The sequence below is a fragment of the Podarcis tiliguerta genome (assembly GCF_965153285.1).
Source record: "Podarcis tiliguerta genome assembly, chromosome: 6".
NCBI lineage: Eukaryota > Metazoa > Chordata > Lepidosauria > Squamata > Lacertidae > Podarcis > Podarcis tiliguerta.
Genome location: NC_139539.1, coordinates 74,223,757 through 74,247,485, shown reverse-complemented (window position 1 = coordinate 74,247,485; position 23,729 = coordinate 74,223,757). Strand labels below are relative to the sequence as shown.

The window sequence follows — 23,729 nt, the reverse complement described above, 5'->3', positions numbered from 1 at the left end:
CATCACATGGGTAGGTCCTTTGTTTACGTATTAATTTTTCATTGATATTGTGAGAGATTAGGGGAGTCCTGAGCTTGCTTGGTTGCAGTGTTGCTAGTGTATATGTGGGGGGTCAGGTTAGCCATATTGCTTTGTATGATTGGGGGGGGGATAGGTCATTGTTCTGTGTATGTGATTAAGGGGAACCATACTGGGGTGAAGGCATCCTCCCCTGTGCTAGTTTTAAGTTTGTTGCTCAACTTTTCTAATAGGGCAGTTTGCCATACATTTTGGTACCAGTGGTCTATGTTCATTCCTGATAGGTCCTTGCAGTGTCTAGTTATGTTTCTGGCTGCTGAGAGCAATTCCATCATCCTTTATCACTACCCTTGCTGCGTGGGGCTGATTGGAAGTTGGAAAGAAAAGAAAGTTCAGGAGGAAAGATGAGCAGGTCAGTTCTGGACAGCTTGGGCCCCTCGGTTTATCCACTCCCATTTCACTGAGGCAAAAAAACCACAAAATACTTCCACAATGAGATGCTTTAATTCACAAGCGCATATACAAGTTTCCCTATCCATTTTAAGGGATATCATACAACTGATACCTTCTGCAAAGCCATTCCTGTAACTTCTAGTCTTACTTACATTACAGTTTATTAATAACATTATTTGATGCAAGACTAAAAAGACTCTAATAAAACCACTGTGTCAGCAATACTTCACGTAACAGGACAGTGTCTTTGTTGAGCGAGAGATAATTAAAGATATCCATAATAAATAAATAATGATTCCTTTGTAAATCAGTAGTCAAATCTTATTAGGCAACGAAATAAAAAAAAATGCACATGGTGCAATTTACAAATCCCGAAGGTGCTGCAAATGAAGCTGCATACAGCAAAAGTATGCAAAAAGGATTGGCAGTGGCAACAAGTACTCTCACACCCCCTTCAGCAATTCTTCGATTATGACCCAGAAAGCGCTACCCTTTTTCTCAATGGGCCATGCATGTGAATTCACATTGTGATCCCTGTTTTGGCTGGAATCACTACTGCCAGTAAGGAGAAACAGTTTTGCCAAACAAAAAGTCGGTCAGGGAATGCAAATATTCCTGGAAAATACTTTTCAGGAAGTACTTCCTCCCCCCCACCCCAAAAAGGCACCCTCTTCTTACTCTGAGGGTATAGGGAAAGGCAAACATTTGATGCAGGCCTGTTTTACAGTGTATTTTCTTTAAGTTAAGTAACTGAACCAACTACATAGTTGAGTGTCCATTGAGCATTTCACTGCTCAATCTGCTTTGCTAAAGGGGGTTCTAATTTTCGGGAGAGTGCAGTTAAGATCTGGTTGAATTTCTCGTATCTTTCACTTTGGTTAACTTGTGCTCCTTTGCTGCCCCAGAGCAATCTCATCTGAAATTCTGTTTTGAAGATCTCATTCATCTCGTCATCTGGCTGAAAACCTGATGGGAGGAAATGGAAAATAAATTACTGTAAAATAGCCTTCTCACCATGAAGGCATCCAAGACAAGCACCTTTTACTGCAACAGACTGAAAAGGCCAGCTCAGAAGTCTGTCAATGCTTCTGCTATGCAGGAGCATCTGTAGAAGCAAACTTCGTGATCTGGTGATAAACTACATTGTTTACCCTGCTTTCCACCCACAGCGCTGCAAGGTGTCAGAGTGACATCGCTGAGGCAGTTTCGCCCCAGTGAGGAAGCAGCTTCGCAACCCAATCCTTCTCCTGCTTCTCCACTGGCTTGCACAGGGCTCCGTTAACTGCTTAGCTAAGGGAAGCAGCAACCACACACCTTTCAGCAGAGCAGTTTCACGGAGCTGCCACCTTGTGCAAGCTGGTGGCTCCGTAAAACTGCTTGGCTAAGGCAAGGACAGCCATGCTCCTCAGCAGAGCAGTTTAAAGAGGTGGAAGAACAAGCGGTATTGACGCCTAGCCAAAGCAGCTTGTTCCTCTGTCTTTACTGGTGTGAGGGCAGTTTCACTCAGTGGTATATCACGGGTGGACCTGGACTCAGGAGCAGTGGCAGTTTCACCCACGATATACCACCTGAGTGAAGCTGCTGTTGCAGTCTTCCCATAAGGCAAAGGAGCCGCCACTGCTACGCCACTGGGTCAGATTATCATTCTTCCACATGACTGCATCCCTAGGGGATGCTCTTCATATAAAAAACTAGCCACTTTGGGGAGGGTACTCAAAGTGGACGGCTGCCTCCCATCCCCCACCCGCCAGTGACCAAACTGGATAAACAAGGAAACTAGTTCTGGACCTGCCAATCTCATCCCATAATGCTTTTGCCATCTTAAAAACCTATTCATCCAACCATACTTTAAACCTGGTAAGGAGAAATGTTTCTCATAGATGTATCACCTACAACAAAGCCTAAAACATCAGCTTCTTAGGCCCAATTGGAAGCTGTTGTGCATAGCCATGGCAAGTGCCTAAAAAGGGCAGATACTTTGTTCCTCAGTTGAATCTACTTGCAAGACGTAGCTGGTTCCAGCTTACAAACACTGTACAGACGTGGGCAACAATCACAGACACCAAAGCTGCTACTTTATGCAGACTGCAAATACCAGGAGGTGCATTTGATGCACATCCATCCTGCACAGTGGCGTAGCGTGGGTTGTCAGCACCCGGGGCAAGGCAAGCAATTTGCGCCTCCTAACCCCCAGATGTTGCGCCCGGTGCGGCCGACCCCCCCTGCACCCCCCACGCTACGCCACTGATCCCGCAACATCATTCTGCAAGGGAAGATCTAAGAAACAAGACCGATGTGATTCCCTCCCCCCTCGTTTCTGTGGAATTAAACAGTGTGCAGCAGTACATTCCCCTCCTACCTGCTAACATCCTTTCCGCATTTGCGCTGTACAGGTCAGCATTCTGCGCTATCAAGCGAGCAGTCGCCAAGTGTTTCAGCATTATTTCGCAGCTTTGGTCCGTGTTCTCCCACACGTCCATTCCATCAAACACGACAGCCTGGCGCTCCAGAAGCATCACAAGAGGCATCAGCAGGGGGACAGTGACCACATTTTGTGGAACGCAGGTTGCCTCTGAAAAGGAGGTAAAAAACAAACATTTACATTTTGCCCCCTTGCTAGCTAGAGGAACCAGCCTATCTCATGTCATACACAAGCAGGATTTCATTAAAGTGCTGGCTATGCAGTACTGTAATGACCACCAATTCACCCCAAGCAAAATTCCTCCTTCTCTCCCTAACCATGACTTGTGCTCTTTGTTTGGCAAGTGGATAAAAAAGTTGACCTGGCTATAGGTTTCTTCTTGCTGCATCACCAGAAAAGCAAATTAGATGTTCAGTGGAAATTATTCACTGTTCCTGAAGATCTAATTCATGCATGTCACATGGATTATTTTGTTCAAAGCATTTCAGTGACAGGGAATGATAGAATACCCCTCCTTCCTGAGTTATTTTTCCCACACAACAGGAATGAACCATGAGTAAGGCAGGATGTGGTTACATCTAATGCATTTTGTCCGTTACCATCACTTTTAGGACTTGGGCTTTCTCCCGCACTCTCCATTAATGCAATAACAGATGTGGCCTATGGACTTCATTAGACTCCATTGATGATGACAATGATAAATGTGATGCAGCTGCCCTAACTTACCTCTTCCTTCATGCAAGGCTTTGCTGAACGGCTTTAGCTGCTTCTCATATATAATGGCTGTTTGTGTGTAGCAGTGCCTCAGAGCAGTCCACGTTTGCTCTAACCTTGTGACCTGTAGAGGAAGAATAGCTAAACTGTCAAGCAGTCCCTGAACAACACAAAATGAACACGGTGCAACTTAAAAGAAGGGGTATTTCATACAAATCAGCAACATTTTGCTGCTGTTCCATCAAGTGTGCAGTTTGCATCCACAGAGAGCAGAAGCTGCCTGTGCGAAACTGCGCTAACATGCTGTATGAAATGGCAGACTAGAACATTTGCTTGTTAGCTGAAGCCGTCCCAACCACCAGCCCTGCTAGGTGTTTATAAACAGCTCATCCCAGCAAAGGGCTGCAGCAAATCTGCTTCCTTGAAAGGACTCCCTTTTAGCAGTAAGCTTGGTTGGGCCCTCCAACCTGTTCTACTCACCAGATCATCAGGGTTTCCCAAATTTTGGTCTCCGTCTGTTTTTGAACTGTAACTCCCATCTTCCCTAGTCAGCAGGGCCAATGGTCAGGGATGATGGGAATTGTAGTCCAAAAACAGCTGGGGAGCCAAGTTTGGAAAACCATGTAAAAACAGTTCTTCCCAAAGTATCCAATCTGATCCCAACAAAGGGGTGTAGCAAATCTGCCACACTTTGGAAGGACTCGTTTCTTAGCAGTAGGCTTGTGCCCTCCCAAGTCAGCAGTTCAACTCAACAAACCCTCCAGCCTGCCATTTTACTTGTGGATGGGCATTACCCATAAGATCTAATGAGCTTGGCTACACTAAAGCTAATTCCTGTATAAATGATGAATTTGAAAACCTGGAAGCAGATCGCTGATCACCCTGCATATTTCTTAGTGCCTGTTAGGAATCCGTGTGCATCTTGAACTACAATTGTAAATGCTATTCTGCGGTGCCGGAATAAGAAGCACTGTGCACAAGGATGGGAAAGACATCTACTCGACACTGGCTCAATCTCTAGCACTAGGTTTACTCACCATATTTTAGTAAAGATACAAACGTGAGCGGTAAGGAGGACAACCACAAATACAGTAATGCCGCAGGACTGCAAACACTGGCCAACCCCACTCAATGATCAGGGAAGATGGGACTAAATCTGGAGAACCATTCCTGACAGTAAGGTGGTGTGTTTTTTTACTAGCCCTGTGGATCATTTTTACCTACCAGTGAGAGTAGCATTGAAATCAGTTTGGATTCTTGGCTGCTCTTCACTCACAGGTCTGTAGCTCTTTGCCTACAGTTAATTCCTTATACTACAGAAGGCTTCTTAATTATAGGAAATCCAGGCTTGCATGCTATTTATTAAAGTTAGTAAGCCAACTATGAACCTTGGTTAACCTTGGTTAATGGGTGAACTTAAACCACAGTTAGTAGACGATAGTTAAGTTGCTGCGATGGGTTCAGACATAACGCTAAGCTGTGATTTAATAAACAATGGCTTAGTTTTGTGTGTGAACCCCTCACGTGGGTGCAATCTTACTATCTGCAAGGTGTCCCAGGAGTCATAGGATAGATTGGATCCACCCATCCAATATCAGAGAGGGAGAGCCAATGTCGGAGACACCTCTTTGGTCAAGCCAGGGTGTTGGGAGGAGGAGAGTTGGGTATTCCAGAACAGGAAATGAACAGAAGAATGCCAGAGCCTATCCAATGCCTTGCTCAGCACAAAAGGCAGTTCCTCTTTCCCCACACCTTAAGATTGCATGTTAAATAGTTTAACGTGGGGAATTCCTTTTACCTGAGGCATTTCCAGAGCTTTCATTATAGCTGAAAATGCATAGAGATCCCCCATGGAGTCTTTGAGTTCCACAGCGACCTGGATGATCCTGTTTAACGTTGCAACTCGTTCTTCCAAGTTTCCTGTGCAGCCGAGAATATCAACCGCTATCCCTATTGCCATGGTGTTGTGTCTAAAGGGGGAAAGAAATCAGAAACAGTCTTAAGATATCAGGAGAGCCATGAGATTTCAAGCTGCCCGTAGAACTGAATCCAAGCACGAATATGGCCTTAAAGTACTGTGGTGACATCATGTAGCATGCATTTATTTATAATAAAGCAGGAGATCTGAAGAAAACAAGTGCTATCTGTCCTTAGAGGTTGCACAGCACACTCGCAAGCAGGCACTTCCTTCCTTCCTGGAGGAACGTTTCTGAAAGTGTGTGTATGGATATAGGATGAATTTTTAAAATTGTTTTTATGGCTTTAAAAATGCTTTTCTTCTTACTGGTCCCCAAAATAAATTGTCCAATTAATCATTTAGCCGATCAAAATATTTAAGTCAATTAAGTGAATAAAAATTGCAAGTATTGTTACAATACATTTCTATCAATCTGCCGCAGTGTGACAAATCTCTATGTAAGAGGAAAATATTCATTTAGAAGGATCACACAAGAATAATCAATCTGCCAGCTTTCATTGGCTTAATTAATGGTTTATTATCAATATGGAGATGGCTCCCTCTTAGCTCATTTCTTTGTGCATGCAGCAAACCATGATCCCTGGGCTTAGATTTACTTCCAAAATCGGAATTGTCATCTGTTCCGCTCAATCAAAGCAAGATTGGCTTTACTCTATGGTTTGTTTGAAGCATGCCAATCCAGGACTCATGGTTTGTTAACTCTTGCTTGCACTAGGAAAGGAGTGCAGTGGGAGCCCTTTCCATGTTTACAATAAGCCATTATCTATGGTTAACCATGATGTGGGAACATGGCCATTGTTTCAGTATGAAAACTAGCCAATCATCAACCTAATTGGCAGCTTTTCAAAATCTTTGGGGCTATTTAAGCAAGCTCCAGCAGTGAGTTTGAGAACATTCAGAGTGAATTCTCTCAACGCCTAACGATCATTTTGACAATACTCTCATCGTAGCTACCCACCCTTTCAAGGAAGAAGAAAGGGGATGGAGAGACAGTAATGCCTGTGACCAGGCATGACAGGCCAACAAAAGAATGCCAGCCCAGTTGGAAGGGCCTGGGAGGAAAGAACTTGCCAGCCCCCATGCTGGCAGCAGAGGTGCCAAGACTGGCAAAGCAATTTGAAGATGTCTGTGACAAAAGCACAGGAGTGGGTCATCTCGTTGCTTGGCAAGAGGAGCAGGAGCAGCTATTTGCCAGTCAGACCATTCCGTGCAATGGGTCTCTCTCTGATCTGCAGCAGGAAACCATGGCAACCACATGGTTGGCTAAAAGCTCTAAACCACTGCATGCAACTTTTTGAAGAGGGGGGCGGCCTGGTGGCTTTGAATGCAGACAAGGTATTATTTTGTAGGCCTCAAAGGAGGCTTTCAGAGATGCTTTGCACTTAAGATTCCTGGGATTATCTGTGCTGGCGACATGTGGGAACATAAGGCATTTAGTTTTTCAGGTCGTGCTACAGATCTTTTTGGACTTATTTCCTGCTTAAGAATATCTTCCATTAAAAAAATAATAATACTTCCCTCGATATCATAGTTTATTTACAAAAACCTGCTCACAGTTCATGATTAAATGCTTCCCAACCCACCCCTGCAATGTTGGTGTCCATGTAAACATGCTCAGAAGCTAATAATAATAATAATAATAATAGGTTCAAATTTTTCCTTGAATAGTCATTTTGTAAAAGGTGCTTAGCCTCTCAGTAGCCCACCAAAATCACACCCTATCACTGGGAATCAATTAGTATGTCATCCGTTAGGAAGGAAGAACTGACAAATACTTTTTTACAGAGAACAACAATGAACCCCTGACAATTTTCCTCGGCAGCCTGATATTTTCCGCAGAGCCTACACGGGGAAGGAAACTTGTAAGGTAGCAATAACAGCGTTTACCTTTCAATTATGTCGAGGCGCAGTTGGTGTCCATACGGCAACGTAATAAGTTCCAGGCCTGAATTCACTCCCATGATTCTCCTCATCTCTTCGGAGACCTCCAGTATCCTAGCAACCTGTCAAGTGCAGCAAGAGTGCGTACGGAATGAGTCAGGGTAGAGACAAGGCAGCCTGAGCATTAACCAACATTTATGCTGAAAACCCTCAGCAGCCCCAATTGCTCCTTGCTGCTTTACATGCCAGAGCAGCTACCATAAAAAGGCTGCCAGCTTGCTCAAGCAATTCATAAAACGTAAAGCAGCTTCTCTCTCCAAGGGACACACGGTTGTTCCGTTCAAACGCTTCATGGGGATCCAGTGTTGGTTATACAGAGCTCCTGCTAGGGTTGCCAACTTTTCAGCCTGCAACTGCAGCTGTGCTTTTAATAGCTGCTTTTATCAGATGGTGGCGCTTGCCTCCACACTGTAAAAGGGTTCACCTGTTGATTTCTACACATGGGTACTTTTAAAGCGGCAAAACCTCCCCACCCCCAGTCAGCTGGCAAACCCCCAAGCTCCCCTTTCCTTGCTGTTCCTCATACCCACCATGAACCTCAAGAGTTGTTCCCCATAGACAAAATTCCACTGAGGTTTCCTTCCATGGTCCTCGCTTGGGTGGAACGGTTACCGAGCTCATGGTTCCTTTCACATCTTAACACTTAATTCTTTTTGCAATGAATTTTTTACAAAGGTCAATAGATGGTTTCTCTAGTTGAATTAGAAACTTTTTAAAAAGCCAAGCAAATATAATCAAGTTTTTAGATTTCTGCTGCATACAGTTTAAGCTATAGGTTTGTTTCAGCTGTGTTGGGAAAAAGGAATCAACAAAAATTGTCCATTTGAGCACAGCTTAATCCTAGCAGGCAGTCCCAGGACATGGTATAGAAAAGGCACACAAAATGGGGTGTTGTCAAACATCCCAAGGGCTGGCCTTGTTGAAGCTACAGAGGTACTACCACAGAGCCCTCTGTGTGAGATCCTAAGTTTCATCATGGAAGGTAGGTTACAAGCATAAGAAACAGTGGCATGGCCTTCTCATTTACCCTAACTGCAGGTGGAGAGGGAGGCAGAGAAAGAGCCAAAACATAAAGGCAGCAACCTCTAGACTTGCCAGTGGAAAGGTGAACCAATCAAGAGATCAATCTACGTTTGTTAGGATTTGTTTAACCTCCCGCAAAGGAACACAGCACATTTGTTGCACTAAATGACATGAAGCAAAGCAAATGCACCTCAAAAGGTGAATTTAAAGCAGTTTATTAAGGCCTGACGTGTTTTAAGTCAGACAGCTCTTCTTCAGGGCTAAACAAACCACTAAGGAATTGGGTTTGGCTGCTGGCAGCTGTCTTGATTAAACTGTTGCCCACAAGTCAACCGCTTTGGAAAAGCACTTGAGCCTTTCAACAAACTGCTTCAAATTCACCTCTTCCTGCATTTTTGTAACCCTTCTGCTAATTGTTGCCATCCACTGGTCCCATGAGACAATGGAGTGCACCTCCAAGGGTAAAGTCAAACCACTAGAGAATCACAGTGCCTGTTGTGGCTGCAGAGACCTCTAACTCATAACTGCTGCGTTACCAGCATCAAAATGACCTCTCCAGGGCCTGACCCTGGGCAATGCATATGGAAGTCCTGGGCTTCCCAAACAAGTCCTCCCTCTCAGCCTCGCTGATGTGGTCCAAAGGAAAGCAGAGCAATATGTTTGGCACCAGCTTGACTGCAGGAGTTGCCAGAAGGAGGTGTACAAGGTGCCACCCAACCACTTGAGGGACTCCACTCTGGATTTGTTTAGGGTTTACTCCTTAGCCTTTTCTTCTCACAAAGATGTCCTGCAAGGCAGAGGGTTTCTGCTAATAGTAGCCATATTATACACAAATGCAACCCCACCCATTCAACCCGCATCAGTTGGATGTGACATGACCCTCGCTGCTAACAAAAGGGGCATGCGGGTGAAATACAGTGGTACCTTGGGTTACAAAAGATGCTTCAGGTTACAGACTCCGCTAACCCAGAAATAAGAACTTTGCTTCAGGATGAGAACAGAAATCGCGCGGCAGTGGCAGCAGGAGGCCCCATTAGCTAAAGTGGTGCCTCAGGTTAAGAACAGTTTCAGGTTAAGAAAGGACCAGAACGAATGAAGTTCTTAACCCAAGGTACGGCTGTAAAGAGGTGTATGCACAATTGTCTCTTCCTTGGTGACCACCATGTTGCTGTGATTTGCCCAAACACTTAAGTCCCTTGTGCATACGGGAGGCCCTGTGTGAGATCATCTGGGTTAGCCGTTCACCCCCTTCCCAAGATCATCACTAGGAGATGTGTTACAGCAGCAGGCCTGTGACAGCATTCCCAGCTTTATCACCAACAGACAAGAGAAGCATCTGGCACATTTTACAACATCCGCCAGAAATCTCTGATGAGTCATAATGGCCGTCATATTTTACAGCATCATCGAAGTATCCAGCAGCATCATCATTAGGGACCTCTAAGCCCCTCTGGGCTGCAGGCAGGTGGCACTAAGTGTCATTAGTAATATTATCCTCACTCTAATAACGGGCCCCAAATGCTACTTGCTTTAACCAATCTCATCTGGAGACCCTCCTGTGACCGGGGCAAATGCAATGTCAGGAGACAGGCAATTCCTCTAGTGCCCGGTTTAAACTGAACATAAATATAGATTAAGCTCTCAGAGTGGAGTGCTCTAAGTAATGAGGAGAGTGCCGGAAAGGTCCTCACCGTCCCTCTTGGTGCAATGGACTGCAGCTGATGCCAACTTGATTTACAGAATCCTCAAAGAAGCTGTTGATTCTAACAAGCCTGTAATAGCTTTAGGGGGAAGCATTCAAAGGAGTGTCACTGAACCGATGACAGAAAGAGGGGAGACAATGCTGTGAAGCTGTGTGTAGATAATGCCATTTGGCACCTGGGTGGTATCAAGCAGGGACTGGAAGTACTGGGTCATTCTCACAGAAAGTGAGTGGAGAAGATGTGCTGCAGCACAAAAGACTGCTTTTAATCTCCATCTCCCAAATAAAAACAAAGCTTATCCCATTAACTTAGGGTGTTTCCATATAGCAAGCTCACTAGCCAACTGTTGCCTCAAAACATGAAACAAAACCTAGAAGAGGTACTTGTGATCACAATAGCTTGAAGTGACCACTGCGGGTTTGTATACAGCTGTTGCCATGTCTTCCCACCCTGCCAGTACATTTGGATAAGCACGTCAGCATGGCTCTTGCAGTATGTAACGTGACCAGCCCACAGAATCACAGAATTGTAGAGTTGAGAGAGATCCCAAGGATCATCTAGTCCAACCCCCTGCAATGCAGGGATATCAACTAAAGCACCCATGACAGATGGCCATCCAACCTCTGCCTAAAAACCTCCTCCAAGGAAGGGAAGTCCACCATCTCCTGTTAGAATCTCCTTTCTTGTAACTTGAATCCATTGGCTCAGGCCGTACCCTCCAGAGCAGGAGAAAGCAAGCCTGGTCCATCCTCCATGTAACAGCCCTTTAGATATTTGAAGATGGCTATCATATCATCTCATTTTTTAAAAAAATCTTCTAGACTCCCTGTGGCATTCCTAGTGGTATCTATCACAAGGAATCCTGTCCTTTGCAAAAACCTGCTGCTTAAATTGGCAAACGAGAGAGCCTACTCCCAAGTATACCCCAACAACTGCCAGGAGGGTCTAAATTCTTTGTTGCTACAAACACAGATAGCTTCACTTATTTCAAAGACAGCTCCGCTAGAGGGCAGAGTTGGCATGCCATGAATCTTGGATCCAGCTGCTGTGTAGTCTATGTAGTTATTAGCTACCTTGCTGGCTGACTGCATCCTGGGACAGCCAAATGGGGAATTGAAAGTGATTTGGGCTTTTACCAAAATTCAGGTGAGATCAATACTCCTACAATAAATGAGCATTCCTCTCTAGCTCTTGCAGCCTCTTCTGCCGATACAATGCACAAAACTATTTCCTGGAGCTCTGCTGATTAGCACGACTGCTGTCTCCTGAGCCATTATGTCTTTCACAGAAACACAGCCACCTAGCCCAGCTCCTTCTCTCAAGACCAGAAATCCTTTAAGTTTCATCAGACAATATTGAGATTCCCACCACCTCACCCCAAGCAAACAATATGGTAGCGCTCCTCTTGTGCAGACTTGCAGTCAGTTACTTGCCCAGAAGGAAGAGTTTTTATATAGTGCATCCATTTCCCGACAGTCACAATTCCTTCTGGGCAAGTAACGTGCCAGAAAGCACTAGCCTTGATCTGTCCATATATGAATGCAGCCACAGTCAAATCATCAACGGCACCAACCAGCTGAGCTCAGAGGAGGCAGGTCTAAATTCAGCTCCCTTCTGCCTCTCTAATTGCTATGATTTGATTGAGGCTATGCTGTTCTGGCTGCTAAGTCGGACCTGGAGTCAAATGTGCTGCATTATGCTGTTCTGCATTGAGCGTGCAGAAGCAGAAATCAAGCACCATGTCTTTTGTGGCTCAAAAAATGCCTTTCACCAGAGATGAGTTGGTGCACAGGCTGCATGAACCCTGTCCTGCTTGTGTTAGGGTCCGCGTTGGATTACTGCAATGCACGGGTTATGCAAGGCTGCTTTTGAACAGCATTTGAAAACTTGCCACTGCTCCAAAATGCATCAGCAAGCGGTGGAACCACCAACATAATAATTTTAAAGAACATACTGTACACATGTAAAGCACAAGAGAACCCTGGGAACTGTAGTTTCCCCTCATAGAGCTATTACTTCCTAGCACCCTTAACAAACTACAGTTCCCATGATTCTTTTTTTTTGGGGGGGGGGGTCATGTGCACTGGATGTATGGTGCGGATTGGCTCCTTGTCTTTAAGAAGGATCCACCACAATGAAATGCCCTTTTCCTAGGTTACTAGTTTAGACAAACTCCTGGTCTGATCTAAAATGGCTATTACTCTTGAAAGGACACTTCCCTTTAGCCTTATTTACCGTATTGGCCCGAATATAAGACGCACCCGCAAATAAGCCGCACATTTAAAATTCAAGACTTATTTGTGGGTGCAGCCCACCTCCTGGCACTACCTTCCCAAGTCGGTGCTGGGGGGAGGCTTGGGAGTGGTGGGTAGGCTGCAAGCCACTGCCCTGCACTCCTGGGCTGCTCTGGGGGGGGGGGTAGCCGTGCAGCTTTGCCAGTGGCCTTCCCCCTTCTTTAGGTGGCGGGGGAGGCTTGGGAGCAGCGGGCAGGTGGTGTGCTGCTTCCTGGGGGGGGGGGGGAGCTGTGCATTAAGGTCACAAATAAAAGCTGAACTTCAACTTTTTACAGCCCAAATTGGGGGGGGGGGTGGTGGCTTATATTTGGGCCAATACACTACTACTACTTTTTTAAAAAGAAACAGACAGTTTACCTTGCAGTCCATTTTAAGCATATGCAGAGCGATTCTCTTTGCACTGTTGTTTGTGAACAGCTCCTTCACCCTTTTCAGCATGGCTGTCTCCAAGGGTTTGTTTTCCAAGGGAAGGAGCTTGGACTCGAAATCGTTAGGCCTGAAACTGGAGAACATCTCAAGAACAGGCGCGACAAAGACGCTGCTCTCTTTGCACATCTCCGTCTGGGCCACGAGTGGGTCCGCAGCGCTCAGCAAAGAATCATTGTCGCCCAGGATCAAGTAGCTCCTTTTGGAATGCCTGGATGAATGTGTCCCATTCTCCCTCGTTGCCAGATGCTCTACAAAGCTGTCCTTCTGGCATAAAGGTTGCTTTGTCACCCCGCAGTCTGTGGGAAACGCTGCGTTCAATTCACAATACAGGGCCTCCGAACCGTGCGGTGGCCTCAGAAAGGGGACTTTGCTGGGCTTGGGCGGAGGCCTGGGGTACAGCTGGCTGTCAGAACCCCTGAGAGCATCGATGAGCTGCAACTCAGAGGCAGCTCTCCGGAACAACTGAGGGCTCAGTGCGGGCTCACTGCCTGTCCTGAACGCTGGCGACTTTGGACAAGGGCTGGTTTCAACTTCAGTTCCCTGAGATGGGTACCTTGAACCTGCAAGTTAAAAGGAGGAGGCAGGTTAGGAGGTATCAAACGGCAAGGGAGCAGCGCTTGTCAGGGAGACAGAGAAGGAAGAAGACTTCCAAAATCTAGAGTCACATGCCCTGGCAAGAAATGGCAGGCTTTCCTTCCCATTCCAGTCATTGCACAGGCAATGGGTGAGCGAGGTGTTAAAAGGCCACAAGTGTGGCTGACCTCAGGATTCACTCACACAAAAGGGTATCACAAAGCAATCTACCCCTATCAGGCTTTCTCATACTGAAGTGGCCTTGTGAAAGTGTTCACTCAACAAATTACTGGCTGGTTTTGAAGGGTGGGGCATGCAGGCTACATGCAGCCTCCAGGCCCATACTGCCTCCTCTTCTGTGCTCTGCAACGTACTCACATTCAAGATCTGGAGTCCCCTGAAGAGCACAGAGGAGGGAGGGATGCACAAACCAGTCATTCTCTGTAATGCCCTGGAGCTCTGTAATGTCCAGAGAGGCATACTAGGCTCCCTTGTGCCCTTGCTAGAGGAGCTGCGCCAGAGTGGAGAGGCATGATTTTTGCACCCCTCTGGGCCTGTGCCCTTGGCAACCTGGCCAACCCCTAAGTACACCCTTGTCTGGAGAGGCAGGAGGGTTCAGAGAGAAAGAAACAGGGTTCTGTCAAGCCAAGCAGGCCTTGCTCTTCAGGCAAGTGTTGCACTCTTGCACAGAGGCATCATTTCCATGCTGGACTTTTCATATCTGAACATAATGAATATGTCACCCCTGGAGCTAATTTTGTCAACTCATTATTTCCTTGGTATTTGTTTGTTTTTCTATCCTACCCTTCATCTGAGGATTTCAGGGCAGTTAACACAAATACACATACCATAGTTACAAACCAAACAATATATTTTGGATGCCTTGCATTCTTCCGAATGCCACATACTTAAGATGCATAGTTTAGAGACAGTGAAGCGTAAAGCTCCACCAATATACAGGTCCTCCTCCCCCCAAAAAATCAGAGATATACAGAGCAGCTGCACTGTCACATTATTCTGCAGTGAGTATGATAATGTTCCGGGCTGTACAGTCAGAAGTGGAAAATCTCCAGGGCTTGGAATAGGAACTGATTTGTAACTGAATCTGATGGGTAAGAGCAGAAATGAGAGCTTGTGACTCACAAGAAATAGCCCCACATTTTGCACGGAAAGAACATTTTCCGAAAAGGGAACCTGAGTGCACAAGGAGTTATGACAGGAATGGATTTCAGAGCATAGCTCATGTAAAGCTAATTGTTTCCAGAATGCAGGAAAATACCTACAAAGACCTTTAAGGCACATGCAAATCCCGTCATTGTAGATACAAAGCTCCAAGTGGCATGTGAGATTTTGCTGAGGGCAACTTTTGCTAGATGGAAAAAGCAGGGGGGCAAGAGGGGGGCAATGTCCCACACTCTCCAGAGTCTTGTGAGGCAAGTCCAGCCAACACTTCCACCTCTTGTTTGGTTCTTCAAAATTGGGGGATAGAAGAGAAAGGCAGGGATTGTGCAATGAATGGGCGGCATGTACTTTACGCACACACAATGTGTTTGTTGTTTTCTTGCGCCCAGACAATAAAAAGTGTACCCCCAAGGATATGTTTAAAACAGAAGCTCAATGAACAGCAGCCCACCGCCGCAACACCCTCCGTTTTGCTCCAAACGCATAGCTCAGGTGACACATACTGATGGGCAGGTAACTTTCTGACTGGTGAGCCTTCAGAGGGAATCTCTTCTCCTGAACATGGTCCAAGCAGGCTGGATGGCTACCGCTTTTTTCCTTGTTTCTGTAAAGGGGAGGAACGTCACAATGTTAATTAATGTTAATTATTATTTTTTAAGTTCTCCTTTATGCTTCTGCACACAGACCATACTCTTTGAGCCGTAGGCTGCACATCCCTGCTTGATCTGTTCATTGCCAGGCCGCCAGGCATCTGACTCTCTTGACTGATGATCCCAAAGCACAAAACCATGACAAATTTTGTCCCCACCGCCATGTCTATGGACATGGTATATGTCTATAGACATTCTCACTCTGAACCCAAGCCACCCTCACAGGATTGTTATGAGGATAAAATGGGGTGACCTTTGTGAGCAAAAGGAGTGATATTAATGAATGTGGATTTAGTTGATTTGAAATGCTACTTAAAGCAGTGCTAGGAACAAGGATGTCCGGATCTCTAGAACCTTAAACAGCTGGAGGATGGGGGGAAACAGGGAGATGGACTTGTAGCAGCAGCACTGGGCGTGGGGGTGCCTAACCTTTCTCCCAGCAACAGAAATCACTGCCACAAAGCTACTAATAGGCTCATTCGGGTGGGGGGGAAGAGATAAAAACACAGGCACCAGCCTTTTCCCCAAAGCAGGGCTAATAGATGTTTTAAGAGCAAAGGGTTGATAGTTTTTAAAAGAGAACCAGGCAGGGAGAAAAGGCTAAAGAGCCTTTCCCAAGTAGTAGTAGCATTTATTAAATTTGCATACCGGCCTATACCTGTAGATCTCAGGGCAGTTCACAACATAAAATTACAGTATTAAAAAGTATGGCTTCCCCCAGCCATTTCAGACAAACCAAAGCTGTTTTTTAGGCTTTTTTTTTTAAAAAAAAGTCAAGAAACCCAATCATGGATCTTCCACACAGATCCATGAGTGCAGATGGGTTTCCCTTGGCAGACAGTTGCTCTTCAACATGGAGTGTGATGGGAAGGGATAGAGCTTCCTTGATCATGTATACTCTCCTCTCCTCCCTTGTATAATTAGAGCCACATTCTGATCTCCTGTGTGGGGTGTCCATCTCAAAACTATCACAGATGGTGCATGATAGTCGTACCTTAGAAGGTTTCCTCGGACTGAATTCTGCTCTCTGGTCTGGCGAGTGCACATATTAAGGCTCAATCTCTTTGGAGTTTCCACTTTTCCTTCCGGAATGCTGCCCTCCCTTTGCAGGGCTGGGGAAGTGCCATATTTTTCTTCCAGACACCTCAATGGGACAGTCCTGTTGATGGGCTGAAATATAATTGCTCCACTCTGCTTTGAGATTGGCCGGCGGTTCCCCACATAGCACCGGACCAGTCCAGGGATGCTGTCGAAACTTTCGTCCTCAAATTGGTACTGAACACGGCAGTAGGCTTCGTTGAGCCTCAAGATGGTTTTGTTGATCTTGAAGTGCTGAGAGGTGTTTTTCCATTGACAGGTAAGGACAAAATTCCCAGGGCTAGAGAGAGAGTCCCTGATCAAGAAATCTCCATCTCTCTGAACAAGGCTTTCAGACACCTTTAAGAGAAAATCAGAATGAGATTAGCCACTATTGGACAAGTGTACCCTTCCTTTCTTTTACTGAAAGCCTCGGCGTCTTTTCATTTTTTAAAAAAAAAGTTACAATGCTTCGTTGTAATCTATCACAAAAGTTGTTGCATTTAAATAAAATGGCAAAACATTAAAGATATATCCTGGAGCAGTGTTTCCCAAACGTGGGTCTCCAGCTGTTTTTGGACTACAATTCCCATCATCCCTGACCAATGTTCTTGCCAGCTAGGGATAATGGGAGTTGTAGTCCAAAAACATCTGGATACCCAAGCTTGGGAAACACTGTCCTAGAGAAACCATTTCCACAACCTGGTGTCATCCAGGTGTTTCCAGATGTTCATCATCCCTGACAATTCACTCTGAGGCTGGTGTGAGTTGTAGTCCAGCTATAGTTCTGGAATAGGACTATACCACTATTCAACATAGTCAGCTAAGCCACAGGCCCTTCCCCTTTTCTGAGCTTCCCATACAGGTTTTCCATCTCAGTGATACGGAAGACTTCAACCTAGCACTCTTGTCTTCTGGTATTGTGCTTAGGCTCCAGCACCTGACAAAGATAGTTCAAACTGCTACTTTTAAATTTGGACCTTGCAAAAGACTAAGATCAGCTTCGCAGCCCAAATTCTGATTAGCCTAGGAATATAAGTAGAATCCATAGGATACCTTGTCACAGTGAAGTTAAATTCCTACTCTTGTTTACATCTGGAAACAAGGCCATGGAATCCTTTGTAGCAAAAGGAAGCTCTGGTAGGCACCTGGCACCCCAACATTAGGAAAGGGGTTCCTCATTCACAACTCTGAATTACTGGGCAGGCTGAGATCTGGACTGCAAGCCAAGACACCTCCATTCCTTCTTGCTAACACTGAGGCTATGGACACATTACAGGCTTAAAACACAGCTAGGTTTTTCCTTTTCTCAATTAGGATGGAAGAAATGGAGAAATGCATAAAACTGCGGTATTCCATAAGGAAAGACAGGATAGACGTGGGTTGTGGGTAGCATCATGTGCACACTGCTTCCTATACCAGTGGTGGGAGCACACTGGACGCAGAGTAAACATAAGTGTGCATGCAGCCTGAATAAGGACTGTGCATGGCTCTCTCAACAAGAACAGTTGAGTGCCATGTGGTCATGTACTGTACTCAACTGTGTACTGCTTAAGTAGTCAGAGAGTGTCTCATTAGCCTTAGCATCCCACTGATTCACTTTGTTTTCAGCTCAGATGAGGATACCTGCTGTGTTTTCAATCCACCTAACACAGCTAATTATGAAGGCCGTAGCTTGCCAGGAGCCCAAACCACAATAAACCAAAAGGAGTTTAAGATTCCACACAACAAAACAAAGCCTTTTTTAAAGCTGCTGCAAAACAAACATAAAATACGCTTCTGGGATTTTTACGGGCACACCAAACTGTAATTTGCAAAGGCAAAATAATAATAAAAATCATGACGTGATCAGAACACAAAGAACTTTCAGTATCCCAAAGCTAAAAAGATGCAGAGCTGTGTGACTACACAATGCAGTCAAGGCCAATAGAGCTTACAGTGGCTCTCTCTTTCCAGCTAGTCTCCTATATTCCCAACATACTGCATGTCAGGGACAAAATAGGTGTGACGTTAATTGTGTGAATATAAATTAATATACAATTATTTAAAAGAACTCAAGCAGCAGAAGGAACACTGGTATAGTGAAGGAAAGTTTAATCCTTTTCCCCTTTGCGGTGGTGTCCACTCCAAAACTGCTACTGGTGTGTGAAGAACTTTGCACTAAATACATCTATCTGTTCCTAGCTTCAAAGATGGGATTATCTTTCTGGGATAAATTCCTGTTCCTACTAAAAGACATGGATAAGTATTCTGCATCCAGGACAGTGAGGTTTCCTGCTTGCATACTGCTTAAGTGCATTAATACTAAAATATTAATGGAAATGCTATTGATTACAACAGAGATGCTTGACTTCCTTGTGGCATCAATATTTGATATTTGAAATGTTTTCCCCCCTTGAAACAATTTCTGAAATCTTAATTGTACGTGCAAGATTTGTTTCTTTGCTATACAGTCATAACTTGGAAGTCAAACGGAATCCGTTCCGGAAGTCCGTTTGACTTCCAAAATGCTCAAAAACCAAATCACGGCTTCTGATTGGCTGCAGGAAGCCGCAGAAGCCACGTTGGACGTTCGGTTTCCAAAAGAACATTTGCAAACCAGAACAATCACTTCCGGGTTTGTGGCGTTCGTGACCCAAAACGTACAAGTTACAGGGCGTTCGATAACCAGGGTATGACTGTATAGCCCAGGGGTTGTCAACATGGTCCCTACCGCCCACTAGTGGCCGTTTCAGGATTCTAGGTGGGTGGTAGGGGGTTCTACAGCACAAGCTGAATCCTCCTTCCCTCGAGCACTGGTGGGCGGTAAGGAAATTCTACCATCAAAAAAGATGCATTAGTGGGCGGTAGATATAAAAAGGTTGACTAGCCCTGGTATAGCCAAACCAGAGCAACAGCAAGTGGCTGTGTTAGAATAAATGCATTCTGAAGCTGAGTGAGTCCGGCTGTTGCTTGTCCCCAGCAGAGGGCGAAACTAGACATAATGGCCAAAAGCACCAACTGTGGCAGGCTGCATTTCACCACCTTCTCAAAATGGCTTGCTGGAACAGGGCCTTCTCGGTAGTGGTGCCCGCCCTGTGGAACATCCTCTCATCAGATGTCAAGGAGATATACAACTTTTAGAAGACATCTGAAGAAGTTTTTAAATGTTTGATGTCTCACTGTGTTTCTGTATTTTGTTGGAAGCTGTCCAGTCAGATGTGTGGTATACAAATAATAAAATTATTAATTATTCCTAATCTTACAATCACATAAATGCAGCTTCCTCCGCACCCACAAATTAATTCTGACACTCCCTCTTTTTCCAAATACAAAAATGAAAAATAAAAAGTAAGAGATAGTTAGAATGGCAACTACAGTAATGACCAGGTTTTCACCCCATGAAAAAATGTGCAAATGATGGCATTTTGTATGTATTTTACTATGGTGGGAAATTTTTCTGGTAAGCACAACTTTAGAAAACTCGCAAATACAATCCGATTCACTCTGTTTTCTCTAGATTGTGCCCATTGTCATAAAGTATCCTCCACACAACCAAAACCGTAGCTGGGCTCAGCTACCATCAAGATAGAACTTTTTATTTAAATTGGCCCTAAAAGTGACCTCATCAATGCCTTTCTTCAGTGGGTTCAATATACTGGCTTTCTTTACCATTATCTGGCACAATTACTCATAACTCTAATTTTTTTAGGGCTCTCGTCTTTTTCATCAGACAAGCTTTAGCCAATAAGCATGTACTTCACGTGGCCACCAGATTCTGCTACCTCTGAATGGTTTCCAGGGCTGATATCCACAGGGAGGCTCATAACTCCAGAGGTCTGCACTTTGATGACTAGCTCATGCTGTTTCAGTTGCATTAGATTAAAATAATAATGTCTGCTTTCAGACAGATGTGGAGATGCATGTAAATATGGTTTAAAGCAAGAAAAAGCAACGTGTTGCTTAATGCTTTAAAATGGCCTCACATGTCCTGATTCCCAAATTATCATCATTATAACATTATTCAGTTTCCAGTAAGGATCAAGCGATTTCTGTAGCTAGAGCATATATTATGTGCTCAAAATCTTGCTAACCAGAAAACCCGATTCCTGCAATCAGGGATAAATGAAATAGATTAGATATATCTAGCTGATTTTTACATAAATTTAGTCACATTTTCCAGTAACATGGATCCCTTTTCTCCAGGATAGGACTGACAGGGAGCAAGAAAAGAACAGCAAAATTATCAAAGCTGTGAAAGCTATCACCTTGCTTGTTGTTTTTTATAGTAAAGATTCTCAGAACAGATTGGAGTGTCAATTCCTGTGCCAGAAAGGAGATTTAGCGGTTGTGTGACCAACTCTCATAGCTATATTCCCAGCTATGCTTAAGGCGTCACCTGGGAGTGTATTTTAGCACTGAACCTCTGGTGATATAATTGGGTTCAAAAACTAACTAAATGACAGTTCCTGCGAGTCTCTTTAAGATAATCTTTATATTAAATAAACAAGCTGAGGGATAATTACAGGGAGAGTCAAATTGGGGCCTTGCAGGTTTCCTCCGTATCATTTGCGACCGCTCTAAGTGGGTAGCAGGCGTGACTGAACTGGGTCTAGGCTCAGAGTCAGGACAGGGATAGATTTCTGCACTTCCCTCTATATATGCAGTTCCTCCTCCCATAATAACATCCTCAGGTTTTCGCTTTTCTTTTCCATGCTCCATAAATACTGGATTTGAACTATTGAGCACAAGCGCGTTCATTATAAATTTGAACCGATTTGCAGGAGAAGAAGAAAACCAGTGGTGGTGGTGAAAGACTTGAGATAGAATTGTGAAGTACCTGGATTTAGCAAGCAAGGAAGAAAGAACAGGAAAAGAAAACAAGCTGGCAGAATTGCCCAACGGAGAGACCAAAAAGGGACACACCTGTCGTGGAATACGTCCATGATACCAGGCATGGCTGCGCAGATCTTCACTGCTCAACTGGAGCTCCTCTTCCAGCTCTTTCTTGAGTTTTTCTGGGGAACTCTCCATACCCAGCCTGTCCATAACATGCTTTTCCTTGGAAAACTGCAAGAGGGAAAGAGAAAGGAGACTTGATCACCCCAGGCCTGACAGAACGCCTTATCTTGCTCAAAACTTTCATTCTGCCCCATGTGCCATGAGACTCGCAACAAGCCAATGAAATCTGCACGCCACCTTTTACGAGCCTTTGATCCCTAAGCAGTATTTGTGGAAGCTCCTGCCAGGTGAGAAGCTAGGTAATGATTACATGCTGCAAGGTGATATTGTAAAATGTCCCACCTGGATGCTTGTGATAATAACTGGCGTGCCTGCTGAGTCATTTCTGTACCTTTGCAATAATAACGCTTTATGGAGAAAGGAATAAAAAGAAGATCCCAATTTGGGAGAGCCATAATTGCTCAGTCATCAGCTATGTGCTTTGCATGCAAGAGGTCCCCCAGGTTCAATCCCTGGCATCTCTACAGGAGGGCTGGAAAAGAGTTCTTGTCTGAAACCACTGGAGAGCTGATGTCTGTCACTGAACAGTAAAAGGCAGCTCCAGCACAAAATTCCATGTTTTACACAAGTTACACATTACACCTTGATTATTGCCAAAAAAGTAGAATAAGGTACATCAAAAATTGATTCATATGACCCTGCAAAGTACACCATTGTTTTCCTTTGTGACACTTCCTACAATTCCTTCAGCAACCATTTAGCTATCTCTCCTAATCACATAGGGCTGGTTTGGACCCCATCTGCATATAAAATAATAAATGGGCTTGGGTATATTTCTGTTACAAAGCTTAAAGTCATGTATAGCACAAGGTATTTGTGTTTTGGCTTATTTGTGGATGATCCTTATCAGTTTTACTTCTTCCTGTGAAACTGAGCCTTGTCAATTTTACTTTCCCACTTTGGATTGCAGAAGCCAAACGGATAAAGCTCAATTTTCCAGCAAAGGAAACTGCCTTATACCCAGTCATACTACGTGTGTGTCTACCCCAGAACTGTCTACCTTGACTCTAGAGTCTTGGGCTTCTTTATCTGGCAATTCCAGAGACTGAATCTGGGAATTGTACAAATAACACACTCTACATTACTGAAGCTAAATAGGTACCACTGAGGCGGGAAGGTAAAAGTGTTTCCATGTGCTCTGGCTTCCTTCACGGTGTTCCATTGCGCTAGAAGAGGTTTAGTCATGCTGGCCATACGACCCAGAAAGCTGTCTGTGGACAAATGCTGGCACCCTCAACCTGAAAAGCAAGATGAGTGCCACACCCCATAGCCAACTTTGACTGGACTTAACTGTCCAGTGGTCCTTTACCTTGTCCTTTACCTACACTACTGAGCTATGGTCCATCCCTAGAACTCACTCCAAAGTGCCCCCTTTTTAAAAGAAAGGGGGGAACAAATAAAAGCCAGAGGGGGTTACCGTTCTCTCTCTCTCCCCTCCACAATAATGCAGCCTCCTATCACCTATATTCTGTCCTAAGTGTAGCAGTGTTCAATATTAGGGATTATTAGGAAAGAAAACACATTTCGCTTATTGTATACGTTTCTAGTCACAACATATTTTTTTATAAAAACAGTGCAGAGCAAATGGCAACCAAATGCTACCATGTTTAGGGATTTTATTTTATTTTTAATATATATATATAAAAAAAAACACTACAGAGATACAAGATACAGTGGTACCTCCAGTTGTGAACAGGATCCATTCCAGAGGTCTGGTCGGATCCCAAGGTTTCCGCAACCTGAGGACTGCTTCTGTGCATGCATGCGCAGCAAAACCCGGTAAAATACTTCCGGGTTTGCCGCGCACACATCCTGAAGTTTATGTAACCAGAGGGTTACGTAAACGGAGGTACGTCTGTACAGATATATAAAACTATTTGTGGTGTGGGCACAAAGATGTTTCTCCCCCTCTCTGGGTGGGTCATCCAATGAAAATGATTGGCAGAATATTCAGAATGGAGTCAAGAACACACAGACAACCCATAATTCACTCACAAAATTTGTTGCCACAAAGAAAATATGTCCCTGAGCCACAGTTGTTGGAACAACACTGGGAGATGTGCTGAAAGTGGAGCAATCACACAATGCCAGTTCATTCAGTACACAACTTAGATGAGACTGTTCTCATTCACATTCTCAACACACCACCCTCACTGTGTCAAGTAGCGAACACTTTCTCTCTCTCTCTCTCTCTCTCTCTCTCTCTCTCTCGTCATCATCTTCCCTTTTGACAGGGCTCTGGCTGAAATATCCCCACAATTCTTCTTGGCA

The 23,729-nt window shown here is 44.6% G+C and overlaps 1 protein-coding gene across 6 annotated transcripts in view; it reads right to left on the bottom strand.

Moving 5' to 3' along the window:
- Positions 1-503: 503 nt before the first annotated feature.
- Positions 504-23,729, bottom strand: part of BCAR3 (BCAR3 adaptor protein, NSP family member) — an 85,432-nt gene continuing 62,206 nt past the window's right edge. For 5 of the 6 annotated variants that reach the window (XM_083444859.1, XM_083444860.1, XM_083444861.1 and 2 more), the window contains 9 exons: positions 21,363-21,506; positions 16,375-16,817; positions 15,234-15,334; positions 12,904-13,535; positions 7,473-7,588; positions 5,406-5,577; positions 3,620-3,731; positions 2,831-3,043; positions 504-1,437 (listed from right to left, as the gene is read on the bottom strand). In XM_083444859.1, coding sequence (XP_083300985.1) covers positions 1,259-1,437; positions 2,831-3,043; positions 3,620-3,731; positions 5,406-5,577; positions 7,473-7,588; positions 12,904-13,535; positions 15,234-15,334; positions 16,375-16,817; positions 21,363-21,506 — 2,112 coding nt within the window. In that variant the 3' untranslated portion in view covers positions 504-1,258. Of the gene's footprint in view, positions 2,595-2,716; positions 3,044-3,619; positions 3,732-5,405; positions 5,578-7,472; positions 7,589-12,903; positions 13,536-15,233; positions 15,335-16,374; positions 16,818-21,362; positions 21,507-23,729 lie in introns of all 6 variants that reach the window. The other variant, XM_083444862.1, reaches the window with a different exon arrangement.